Source organism: Drosophila kikkawai, chromosome 3R, assembly GCF_030179895.1.
Source record: "Drosophila kikkawai strain 14028-0561.14 chromosome 3R, DkikHiC1v2, whole genome shotgun sequence".
In the NCBI taxonomy this organism is placed as follows: domain Eukaryota; kingdom Metazoa; phylum Arthropoda; class Insecta; order Diptera; family Drosophilidae; genus Drosophila; species Drosophila kikkawai.
This window is the reverse complement of record NC_091731.1, coordinates 10,431,140-10,444,692: the sequence shown is the minus strand read 5'-3', so window position 1 is coordinate 10,444,692 and position 13,553 is coordinate 10,431,140. Positions and strand designations below refer to the sequence as shown.

General features: G+C 43.6%; 1 protein-coding gene across 4 annotated transcripts; it reads left to right on the top strand.

Annotated features, from left to right (window-relative positions):
• Window positions 1–2,359: 2,359 nt before the first annotated feature.
• Window positions 2,360–10,148, top strand: htl (heartless). 4 transcript variants are annotated; one of them, XM_017181271.2, is made up of 2 exons: window positions 2,360–2,782; window positions 6,617–10,148. In XM_017181271.2, the coding sequence occupies exon 2, from the start codon at window positions 7,254–7,256 to the stop codon at window positions 9,444–9,446; it is 2,193 nt and encodes a 730-aa protein (XP_017036760.1). In that variant the 5' UTR covers window positions 2,360–2,782; window positions 6,617–7,253; the 3' UTR covers window positions 9,447–10,148. The 4 variants fall into 4 exon arrangements, with proteins under 4 accessions (XP_017036760.1, XP_017036761.1, XP_017036759.1 ...); XM_017181272.2 differs by lacking the exon at window positions 2,360–2,782 and adding an exon at window positions 5,862–5,957; XM_017181270.2 differs by lacking the exon at window positions 2,360–2,782 and adding an exon at window positions 5,964–6,106.
• Window positions 10,149–13,553: the final 3,405 nt, after the last annotated feature.

Below are 13,553 nucleotides of genomic sequence, written 5' to 3'. Positions count from 1 at the left end.
AATTTTGCCAGGCAGGGGCAGCAGCCCACTCAGATTGGGAAGATGCCAAATTGCCACGCATAGTTTATGCATAAATTATCGACATCAGTCAATGAATTGGTCTGGTTTGGAAGCGGGTTTGGGATCTATGGCCAAAATGGTCCTCATTTAAATGTGTGTTTGGAAGCAGGCTGTATTCTAATATTTAAGAATCTAAGATAATTAAAATAAAATATACTTTTCATTCTTAATGTTTTGTGTTTGACTAATTTAAACTTAAAAACTTGATCTGTAAAAGTTGCTCTATATTTTGTGTTTGCCCTTTTTTATTTCCTTCAAATTAAACCCAGACTAAAACGGATAAAGTAAATTTTACAAATATAAATCTTGAAAACATCATATACTCATTTTATTATTTATGCAAAAATGAAGATCTCCTTTCTTACGTTTCTTTTTGGAAGCAAATTTCGCTGGCCGAAAACTTTTTCCCATTGGCATATTTCGTATATAATTGGCTATAAAAATTCATGTTAATGTGCAATTAATCATATTAGCAATTAACTTTATGCTGTTTGGCTGCTCTGCACGAGATCTCTGCGAGATCGTTGCAGATCGTGTCGCCCAGCTCCGTCCGCGAGATCGTGTCTCCAAAAGCCGGTCTCCATTCCCGATTTCCCATTTCCCATACCCAGAGGCAAAGGCTTCGAGACTTTGCGTTCAGACTTTGCGCCAATTTTCCAATATTTATTTCTATGTTCGAAACGCTAACAACTTGCGTTTCGTTCTGGCCAAATTGAAAAGCCATACGGAAGCTGGGAATCGGCGGCCCGAAGAGTTGTAAGCTGGAAGCAGGGAGGATTGCCCAGGAGTGCATAAAATTTAAGTATTATGACTATACACCGCCAGCCGGTGGCTGGTGGCCAGCTCTCCCCGATCCCTGGCTTTACGAGGTTGTTAACTGTTGAAGCTATGCTGGAGATCCTCCCATTCCGGGCAGCAGCATCAATTAATCAGTCAGGCGTAACGCCATTTGGCACAAAACGGGCCCCTCGGCCACAATTGATAGCCAATAATCGTTAATTGTTTTCGATTTTCGGCTAAAATCCCCTCAGAGCCCATTGTTTGGTCAACCCCTTTAAGGTCGCCATGGAGACACAAACGCTGAACGCTAAACGCGCTAAACGATGCCATTGTCTTTGGCTCACAGCGTGTGTGCTTTGATGGCTTTTTCTCCTCGAGTGTCTGTCGTTAGAGGGGCTTTCTTCCGCGTCCACGGCTACTGGTTGTGCCACCGCCTTGAGCCATCTCACATTTACCATAAGTAGCCCATAATTAATAACTGCTAACTTACTTAGCGAGGTATTGTTGTGTCTAATGAATCCCATTCCCGACTTTCAACTTTGAACGAAGCATGAAGAAATTTGGGTAAGGTTTTTTCATAGTATCAGAGTATCACCACAGTATAGACTCCTATTTAAAATGTATATCTATTTATTAAAGTTAATAGCTTGTAACGAATTCGTAGTTGGATCTTAAGGCAAGTGAAATATTACTCGATTTATCTTGGTTGTATTTTATTATTGATTGTACTTAATATTAAATTATTTGTAAGAAAATTTAAATAAATAATATATCTTTCTGTGTTTAAATTAGTTTATGATTTTATATATATTTAGGTAGATATCTATTTTATTTTAAATTATTTTTGGAGATTTTTAAAATTATTTTCTCAGTAAAAGGTTACAGTAAATAGGAAAGTAAACTAGGGAGATCATCATAAATATCAGAAATTTTTATTAGGATTTTTTGTTACAGCCACATTCAACACCCACATTACTTTGTTAAAATACAAATTTTAACTCTTACTTATCCCTCAGTTCAGGATTATCTCAGAGTTTCCTGTGGATCTTCCAGCCCCATAATGATATGCATGGACTTTTTTTTGGGCGCTCAAAACTATGCAACATATTGTGGAAGCGGAAAGCGTTGAGATACTTCTTTCGACTCAATTGAACGAATTTAGAACGAGCGCGTTGGGACTGCGCACTCAATTACATTTCACTTTCCAAGGGAAGGCCGCTCAGATACACACACACATGTGTGTGTCGGCGTCCACTAGCCCCTATGCCGTCTGTGCTCCGGTCCGGACCCTTCCCCTCCTTCGCCGGATTATACAATGTGTGGCTGGCGTTTCTGTTCGGTTTTCTGTATTTGTTTATGCGGCTGCCGCGAAAATACATTGCGGAGATGTGTGTTGTGTTGTTCTCCAGGCTGATGGGGGAACATGAATTCGTTCATTTGTTCCCTCATTTAATTGAAGAGATTTATTTTGCAGCGCTCGCCCGGTTGGCTGCGGTTGGGCCTCAGTTGCGATCGGACTGCATGCCGCTACAGTTAGGAAATCGGAGGAAAATCGGAAGCGAACAGCCCCCAATCAATACCGCTCAGAGTAGCTCGTTAATAATAATATTGATAATATTTATTCGAAATTCGAAAGACCGGACTGTACAAACACACGCACTGAACCGAGTGAGGCACCGTCAAGTGTGCAGCAGCTTCTGTTTTAGTGCCTAAGTGCCGCATAAATACGTACTAAAATATTTCAAGAATTTTAAGTGGAAACATTCTCGAATTCTGTGAACTTTCTCAATTGTGTTTTGGTGAAATATTTACATTTAACCGCGAAGGCGAGGGAGATTCCACGGCAGAGACACTTTGGATACACAGGGCACTACTATTTGGCAAGAAGCTTTATGGTATTTCGTTTTTTGTATTTTGTTTTGGAGCAACACACAGATGTGAGGTAAGTCTTTAAAAATACATATACTCGTGTGTTTTTCTTGCTATTCATTTGCTATATAGTAGTCCATATGTGCTGCATTGCTTTGGTTTATTTTGCTTTTTGCGTAATTGCGCAAATTATTTGTTTGGTCTACTTTCTGATTGACCGCGCACAGCAGCAATTTGACTTTTCACCCAAAGGCCAAAAAGTGTAAAATGTGCTGTGTGTTGTGGTTCCATGTTGGCGAACCACAGCAATTTGTGTCGTTTATCTCGCTGTGTGTATGTGTAGTCAATCGTTCAATTATCTGATCTCTGGCCACGGCTACCCCCAACACAACGGCGTACGGAACATGGCCAGTTGTGGGTCTGAAAGCCCCATAGAAATCAGCTTTTATGTGTGTTTCGTTTCTGTTATGGTTCATGCTCTCGAATTGAAAGCACTTTTCCAACGGGGTTCCTACATATTCTAATTTATATTTATTTATTTACTCGCCTTTTTACAACTGCGCTTGCTGAGAAAATATTTCAAATTCAAATTCATAATTTAGTTTTCGGTTTTCCCCTTCCAGACATAGTGTGGGGGGGGGGGACTTTGTTTATTAACTAAAATCGATGGAGGGAACATGCAATATTTCCTAGCCGCGTAAACAAACATTTCAACTTGTCTGCTTTTTGTCCGTACGTCTATATATCGGCCTGTGTTTATATATAAGTAGTATATAGCTATACTTATGTATTTCTCTGGTATCTGCTTGGTGGGTCGGGAAGCTTTACGATGCCGTCTTCTCTCCGCTCCGGCTACTGTTCGGTTGCCTTCGGAAATGATTCAGTTTGCTACATGAAGATCTGGTGTCCCTCCTCCCTGATCTGCAATTGTACTCATGAATGATAATTAAGGTTAGGTACCCCGCCGGATTCCTGGTATTGCTGCGATCTCCGGTATGATCGTTCAAGATAACCGGAATTCATGATCATATCCATAGGTGCAAACAAAACGTAAATACTATTACAATTACTAATCTATAGGGAAAATCAAATAAAAACTAGCACAGAAAAGTTTTTCGAATTGAAATGAATTCATTTTCAACCTAGTTTACATCGAGTTCCATTCTATCCAATGATCCAATTGCAAACTAAAAGGGTATACAACCTTGGACTTCCCAAATTTAGCTTTTTTTCCTGTTTTGAGGTAAATTGGGCAAATATTTTAAACTTTTTTAAGACATAAGAATATAGTTTAATTTTACTTTTTCTTAATTGTTCAAATTAAAGTTGCATTTGTTCCAAGATAATGCTAAGAATTTTTGATCAAGTCATCGTCCAATGTACGATCTATTACTTCTCCGGCATGTTTTCCCCGTTCCCCCATGTAAGATCCAACCTTCTCGCTGTCACGTACTGAGTGGCATATGGTAAATGGACGGATGGATGGATGGGTGGTTGGACGGATGGCTGACTGACTGGCCTAACCGTGCGAAATTACAGACTCGTGCCGGTCTCCACTTGGCATTCAAGTCCACCGAGAGGGTGCGGGATTACCAAGTGCGTCACTTGGGTTCAACCCGTGCGATGGAAGTAAACGCAAGCTGACCACCGGTTCAATGGATGCGATAGGAGATGGATGGATGGGTGGATGGATGCTGTGTGTATACTTTGCGAATACTTTGCACCGCGTTTGTTTATTTTCGGCGATTTTTCGGGCTGCACAGGAAATATACTAAGCTGTGCGATCGGACGATCGATGGAGGTGAAGGTCAGTCCAGTACGCCGGGGAAAACTTTTTGGCAGTTTCCGATTTGGCGGCCGATTGTGCCTTCCTGGAAGTCGAGCGAACATTTCGAATAACCCCATCTCGCCCAGGAGTCGGTTTTCGTTTTCCCCTCGGGAAGCGGCGACAATGTCTGTGCAACACATGTGGCACGATCTTAGGTAGATGCTCGGATGTACAGGCCCGAGGCTGATGATGTGCCCACATGTTGCAGTCAACAATAGAGCACCAAATGCAAACCGAAACAATATTTGCCCTTGTCTCCGACTCCATGGCTGTGGGCGTGGCCAGGGGCGGGCGGCGGGCGGACGGAGGATGGCAGAGACAACACATTTTTTTGTTGCTTTTAATTTCTTAAATTTTTTGTTTTGCCTCAGCCACCAGATGTGGGCTGAATGCGACTGGAAAGATCACCAGAGCATTGAGAGAAACTGTGTCTGTTTTAATTAAAGATGAGACAGAGAGAAAGAGAGAGCGAGAGATAATCGGGACAAGTCAGAGAGAGAGAGGGTGGGAGAGGGCGAGCATATGTGAAAAATTAAGGCTGCCGTTGAAAGCGAAAAGATGCGGGAAGCCAAAGGCAACGACCAGCAAACAGTACCGACTTTTGTGCACCAGCGGCAAGGTTGGGATACCTGACATTAGCTTAAGTTTATTTACATAAATTAATAAATTTAAATTTAAATAAATACAATAAATGTACCAATTTTTGTATTTAACAAAACTAGTTTTGACATTGATTTAATTATTGAAATGTATGTTAAAGAAGAAATATATGTCCTACATATCCCTAAGATTTTTTGAATGCTTTAACTCTGCTCTTTAAAATTGTGAAATATAAATAAAATATAGTTTAATATATGTCTAAAATAAATATAGTAATGACTTATATTTTCTAAAATTTTATTCTAGATCTAAGTCATTAGAAACAAATTGTTTTAAATTCCAATTAAATTCTTGCAAATTTCCGATCTCGTTTCTTTTTATAAGATATTTAAACCATTCAAAACTATTTAACCTACCTAAATGTATCTAAGTATAAAAAAGTCTTCAACAATATTATATACCCATATACCCTGCAACTACAGGGTATGCCGGCATTGGAAATATAACGGCAAAAGTGGAAGCTACTCGAGGGCCCACTAAATTGAGTCGTTCTGTTCCGACGCCGGCGCATTGTGTAGGACATTGTGTGGGAGAGGCAGAGTGAAAGAGAGAAGGAGAGAAAGAGAGAGTCTAGAGAAAAGAGAGAGAGACACTGAGAGATCATACGCGATCATTGGGAATTGGAATTGGCATTGGGCACATTCAGTACATCGGACTACGCAGCCCAATTTGGAACACTTTTCGCTAGGCTCCGTGAAAATTTCGAACGCGCAAAAAGCCTAGAGAGATACCATATCCCTATTCTCCCCCCTAGAGAAACGTGAGTGACAGGGCCGGAGAGTTGTGCGAAAAATAGAATGGAACATTAAGCGGAACTACGAGCATTTGAGGGCGCAATATATTATATATAGAATCGCATCGCAAAGTAAACTGGCAACAAGTTGAAAAGAGTTTTCTCTCGCCGAAAAGGTAAACTTGGCGCAAGTCTCGCCATTTAATGGCCGAAATGTTTTGTATGTGTCCCGCGGCCATAAAGCTATTTTCGAAATCGATAAAATATGCAATCCGTGAAAGACTGAGAACCTCAGTATCCACATTCCGAGCTCATGCCTCTGGACGTTTTTAATTTATGGCACGCGCTGGACAAAAATCAGAGCGGGAGAGCCGGGCCAGTTACCGGAAATGTGCGCGACATTTTAATTAAGCCCACCAAATGGAAATGGCCTTTAATCAAGTCAAGTCCAAAAAGATTCTTCGCAGAAACGCTCGAGCACACACACGAGAGCGGCCGGTAAACAAATTGAAAGGCAATTCATTGACTTTGTGTATATACAATGGGATGTAGCTTTCAGATACAAAGATACACTTCCTTTTCTACATTTATTTTGGCACTTGCTAGAAGCTAGAAACTATTTTGTTTATATATACTAATATTCCCAGCGGATGTGATCATAAATCTAATCGTATGCATTCTTCCAGGTGTTGCAGTCACATCAAACACGATCCGGAGAATCCAACCTGCACCCTACGCATCCGCCGAGTGATCTATGGAACGGGCGATCATCTACGCCCACGATCACAGCTCCTTTGGTGACAAGATGGCTGCCATAAATCCATCAACTCGCTGAGTAAATCACACGCCACCGCCCCCGATAATTAAAAGACGCCGCGGCGGCATTGTTTTTGGGGGAAAGTATTTCCGTTGCACCAACAAGATAGGTGATCATCCGGAGGATCATCAGCATCAGCATCATCGGCATCCGATTGCAATCGCCGGCAAAGTGATTTGGAGTGGAGGATCACTTCAAAGGCAGACACATGTTGTGCTAAAGAGGCAACTGTTGTTGTTTCCATCATAAATTAGAAACTAGAAGATCGCCGATCTTCTTCCGCTGCGAGAGGGAGAGAGCGCGATACAGAGCACATAGAGCGGAGCACTCTAAAGTGGATTTCCGGTGAATAAAAAACCGACAGCAGCACATGCGACAAAACTCCGGCAAGGGAGTTGCAGTTGCAGTTGCCTTTGCACTGGAGCAGTTCTTGCACTGAGAAGTGGCACTTTTAGGGTGCCTGCGCTGCCCCTCTGGCAAGAGTTACAAAAATAAATATCCTCAAAATGGCTGCTGCCTGGAGCTGGCGAGGCAGTCTCAGTCGCAGACGCAGTCACTCACCACTCATAATGTTGAACGGATCGCTGATGGTGATGCTGTCGCTGCTCCTGTTGTGGCATCAGTCGGTGCCGGTGGCAGGTCGTCGACAAATCGCCAACAGCCAGGAAGTGTCAAAGGATTACGATAATTTGGCTGGAAAAACAAATAAAAGTTCAACGCTAACAACTAACAGCAGTAGCACAGCGACGGACTTGGCTGATGGTGCTGCGGATGATGATGACAATAAGCCCGATGTGCCAGAGAGCAACAACACGAAACCCTACTGGAAGTATCCCAGAAAGATGAGCTCCTTGCAGACGCGACCCTCGGGCTCCCTGCTCGCTCTGACCTGTCACGCTCTGGGCAACCCGGAGCCGAACATCACCTGGTACCGCAACGGAACCAGCGAGTGGAGCCGCAGTTATGGCAACATCAAAAGGAATCGCTGGACCCAAACCATGGAGGATCTGGTTCCGGATGACTCCGGGAACTACACCTGCAAGGCGTGCAATTCCCTGGGCTGCATCCGGCACGACACCCAGGTGATTGTGAGCGATCGCGTGAACCACCGACCCATCCTGATAAACGCTCCAGCTAATCTCACCCTGGTGATCAACGGCAGCGGACACATGTACTGCAAGTACCTCTCTGACCTGACCAGCAAGAAGGCCTGGATCTTTGTGCCCTGCCAGGGGATGACTAACTGCTCCAACAATCGCACCGTCATGGGTTACGACCAGGATCGGCTGGAGTTTGTGAACGTAACGCGGGAGCAGGAGGGCTGGTACACCTGCATCGAGAGCAACAGCTTGGGGCAGACCAATAGCACTGCCTACCTTCGAGTGGTCCGAAGCTTGCATCTTCTGGAGGCTGGGGTGGCCATAGAGCGCACCAACCTAATGTACATCTTCATCTTCGGGGGATTGCTCTTCATCATCATGTGCACCTCGTTCGTGTTCTATGCAGTGCGTAAAATGAAGCACGAGAAGCTTCTGAAGCAACGAATAGAAACCGTCCACCAGTGGACCAAGAAGGTTATCATCTTCAAGCCCGAGGGCGGAGGCGACTCGAGCGGCTCCATGGACACCATGATCATGCCCGTGGTGCGTATCCAGAAGCAGCGCACCACCGTCCTGCAGAGTGGCAACGAGCCGGCTCCGTTCAATGAGTACGAATTTCCGCTGGACTCGAACTGGGAACTGCCGCGGAATCAGCTCGTGCTGGGCGCCACCCTGGGAGAGGGTGCCTTTGGCAGAGTGGTCATGGCGGAGGTGAACAACGCCATTGTGGCTGTGAAAATGGTCAAGGAAGGGCACACGGATGACGACATAGCCAGCTTGGTGCGGGAAATGGAGGTGATGAAGATTATCGGACGCCACATCAACATCATCAACTTGCTGGGATGCTGCAGTCAAAGCGGTCCGCTCTATGTAATCGTCGAATATGCTCCCCACGGCAATCTTAAGGACTTCCTCTACTCCAATCGACCCTATGGCAGGGACCAGGACAGGGATAGCTCTCAGCCGCCGCCATCACCGCCAGCTCACATGATCACCGAGAAGGATCTGATCAAGTTCGCCCACCAAATCGCCCGGGGAATGGATTATCTGGCGTCCCGGCGCTGCATCCACAGAGATCTGGCCGCCAGGAACGTGCTGGTCAGCGATGATTACGTGCTGAAAATAGCCGACTTCGGCCTGGCCAGGGACATCCAGAGCACAGACTACTACCGGAAGAACACGAACGGCAGGCTCCCCATCAAATGGATGGCCCCAGAATCCCTGCAGGAGAAATTCTACGACTCGAAGAGCGATGTCTGGTCGTATGGCATTCTCCTGTGGGAGATCATGACCTATGGACAGCAACCGTATCCTACGATTTTATCGGCAGAGGAGCTCTACAGCTACTTGATGTCGGGTCAGCGGATGGAGAAGCCAGCCAAGTGCTCCATGAATATCTACATTCTCATGCGACAGTGCTGGCACTTCAATGCCGACGATCGGCCACCCTTCACGGAGATCGTGGAGTATATGGATAAGCTGCTGCAGGCGAAGGAGGATTATCTGGATGTGGACATAGCCAATCTGGACACACCGCCCTCGACGAGCGACGAGGAGGAAGACGAAACGGACAACCTGCAAAAGTGGTGTAATTACTAAATGCATATAATAAGTACTAAGAAATATGGCTACCTTCGACACCCTCCCCACCCGATGTAATCAATTTCTAATTGAAAAGGTTTAACTGGAGCTAGTCTCTTGGCTTGCGAGATCATTTTCTCCCAATACGATCACAAATTACAAATTAAGCCACCGAACGATCATCGAACGTTTTTGTAGGATTTATATACATAGTCACCATCAAAGGACACTCCAATTTACTTTCTTTTAAAATGGTTATCTAATGATTTATGGATTGGCCGGAGGTTAATGTAGGGTTAAACCTTTACTTGCACGTCGATTTAAAGATTGTAGAAACTAAGGAAAATCGAATTTAAGCTAATATCTCCCGTGTATATATTGCTCTTGAATAAGTCTGTAAATCTCTGAAAAGTCGCTCCAAAATTGCACCAAAGGCGTAAAACCAAAAACTAGCAACTGAACGAATTTAGCGTTCTGTTCTATTTAAAATATCTTATAGTTTACACTTAAGCAATTACCGTATTTAAAGATAAGCTTCGACTAAGACTCGGTTGTATTTCTGTTGTATTTCTTATTGTACTGATCTTCGTAGTATTCGCAGTTTTATACTCGCTAAATCATACTCGTAGCCCGTAAGCACAACAATGTTCTATCCTAGCCTTAGTTGCATGCCCGCAGTGCCTTATGAAACAATAAATGTTGTACGTACATATCCCAAAATCACAACCATAACCATAATCGAGGGGGCCGGGAAATGCGACGAGATCATGACGTCTCAATTTGAAAATCTGTGAAAAAAATAACACTCGATTTGAGGCGCACGAGGCACGCGCGTCACTAAACGAAAAATGATGAATGGAAAGGCCTGCGGTCCACTCTGTTGTTTTTGTTTTCTTCTTTTTATATTTTATATATGTATTTTTTCAGCTTTGAAACCGCTGCCGAGAGGTGTGAGAGGATTAAGGGGCTGGGACTGGGGTTGGGGTCGCGGCGTTGGCGGCTCGTTTGTTGACGCGCTAAATGCCATGAGCGTCGGCGATGCAATTAGACGATAATACAAGGCCCGAAATGGCAGAAGAAAAATAAGTTTATAAAGTATTGTAATTGCGGGAGATTTGTGGAGTGTCCGCCGTCCAGGGGTATTTGTAATGAGTAGTCCGCCAGGGGCCAAAAGTTGGCCGACTTAGATCTGTGGGCCGTGGTCCCAGCGCTATCCGTGCGATCCGAGCGATCTTGCAACATTGTTGGCGATAGATACTTGTGGGATATGGGCACTGGGGCAAATTTAAATTAAAAATTGTGTCTTGATTATTAGCCGGTCTCAGCTACAGATCAACGGTAATTGCCATGACTTAAAGTGGGTGTGTAAGTCAACAGAAGTAACAATTAAAATTGGCTTTGGTCTTTATGAATCGCTTAATTGGTTGCGAGTCATGTTACAAATCGTATTCTTATATCATATTTACTTGAATATTTATGAATTTGAAACTGCAATTCAAACCCTTCACATACGTAATTTAATTAATTAATTCTTGTCTTCTTTGCTGACTTCTTTGTTTCGATATTATTTAGAGAACGTCCAATAAATTCTTCATATTAACTCTACCGCATCAAATTGTCAAATATATTCCATCGCCTAGTCCGTCATGAGCAACGTTTTTGTTTGTTTTACACCCATTTCCCAGTGACCTACTGGATTATACGACGACATTTCCATCGCTTTCCATGCGTGACAATCATTAATTAGGCGGCATTACCATAGAGGATCGCCAACGCATCGAATGATGACGATCCGCCGCCTGGTCCAATGATTAATCTCAATATCTTTTTGTCTAAGGCACACGCTAAACTGCATTTTCGATAATTTATCAATTCGAGTGATTTTCTTTGATGGGTCCTAAAATTGTTTTGTCTGTTTATTAATTAGGGCCCCTCTGGCTGGACGAGTGGGCGTGGTGCGATGAGCGGCTGGATCCACCTAATGATCGGAAGTTTGACACGTGTCTGGTGGGGATTGGAGCGTGGGCCGCCTTCTCTCCGATGTGCTGACCGCAAGCGACGTGGGCCGAGGGACCCCTGCAATTATTGCGTGAATATGTTAATTGAAATTTGTTCATGGAGCCATGAAAAAACATTTCACCGGCCTAATCGAGCCTCGGCTACCTCAGGAAGTCTGTGATCAGCTCGAATATGCGGGCACTTACACACCGGCCCGGGCATAATTCGCGGCGATCAGCCGGCCATCGATCGATCGGCGGGTCTATAAGTCTGGTCCGCAATCTCTGCAATGCTGCCGCTGTTGCCTGTCTCGAGTGATCAATTAATTTTTGGCCAAAGTTGGCTATTAATTTGCATGCGCTATTTAAACATACACTTTCAAAAGGGGGATAGCCCAAGACCTGGGCTTAGACTTAATAGTTGTTGTGTTTTTCAAGAGTATATATCTTTTGTCTATATTTTATAAGTTTACTTTTCTTAATCGTCCAAGTTAATCTGATGAACCATATATTCCTTTTAACAATAAGCAAAAATTCAGCTTTGCTTTGATTATAAATCTGAATAGCTTCAAGATTTAAACAAATTTAACCAATAAAATATCCTGGCTAGAGTATAGAAGTCTTCGCTCCATTGAAATCAGACTCCTTTATTGTTGTGTTCGCTATGGCGATCGGACAGCGCACAGGTTGTCTGGCCGAGTGCCTGCTGGCGGACAGGCTGGGCTCCATTTGAAACTATTTGAAAAGTCTACAAATTGCCTGTCTGCCGTCGATCGTCCAGATCGTGGCCGTCAGTCAGTCAGTCAGTTGGTCGATTGCACAGCTTGAGTTTGACCTCGTCTTGGGGCTTTTTGTTTGGAAAGGCAGGCGGCACAGTGATCGGGCCAGTTGAGGTATCATTTCGGCACCGACATAATTGGCGCCTTTTGTGGGCACTATTCACTGAATGGAACAAACAGAGAGTGGTATTTGACAAGTGTTTAGAGCATTAGATATATTTCCATTCCTGGGCAGCACCGGAAGTAATAAATTAATAACAATTCATTTTGCTTATTCGAATTAGCAGAGTTGTTTGTGTGGCCGCGGCGCGAAGATGAATCAGTTTGGCGCACCTGTCAGAGAAATGTTGATTCATAATAGAATCAGCTTTTTCCCGCAAACATCTACATATTGGCGGAACTGAATCGCTCTTCCTCTCCCTTGGTTCACTGGGGCGTATGAGTAATCTTGAGGGGTACTTCACGTGTTTCAAATGCAAATTTTACACTCTTCCATTCATAAAAACACCAAGAGTCAGACCGAAAAACCCAAAACCGATAAAGTGAAGCAGAAACAGACAGTTTCATAACCGGCGAACCGGTTTGGCAATTCTCTCTGCAACATTTTGAATGATCGAAAACAAGCAAACGAAATCTTTAACGATTTTGTGCCTTTTTACTACAGCAGCAGCCATGATCACTTGACTTGGCTTACGGGCTATGCAAATCCAGCTAACAGTTTGCCATGTGGGCAGCAGTGACCGGAGCGAAAACTGTGACAGAGTCTCAGTCAGATTTTTATGAATGAAACCCGGACCGACCGCGGCGGAGTGGAGGTGACAACGCTGAATGAGCCAGGCAGCGGATGTGCCTAATTAACATTGCTGATTACATTTTGTGTGTTATTAATTAGAAATACTCGAATGCTCGCATAAATTTATGAGTCTATATATTGCATTTGCATTATAATAAGCGAATGTCAGGGGAGGGAGGAGCGGTATGACCGGTAATTTATTTCCCCAGCCCTCCACCTCGCACGAAGTATCTGTCGCCATGGTCCATGGCCGCTGCATCTGTCGGATTTGTGAAATCATTTTCGTTGAGGTCCACAAAATTACGATTCTGAGGATCCCAAACAATCCGTGTCGAAATGGGGATTTCCTTCGTATGGATGATGGGTGCTCTGGATGAATTATCTTTTTTGGGAGTTGTCAAGTTACTTTAAGTTTTATATTAAACTTGAAAAAAATACTGTACATAAGAAGTAAAATTCTTCTCAATAATTAATTTTCATTATAGTTCTTAATTACATTTATGATTTTAATTTTAATTTAACAGCATACAAAAACATTTTAAATGATGACCAATAT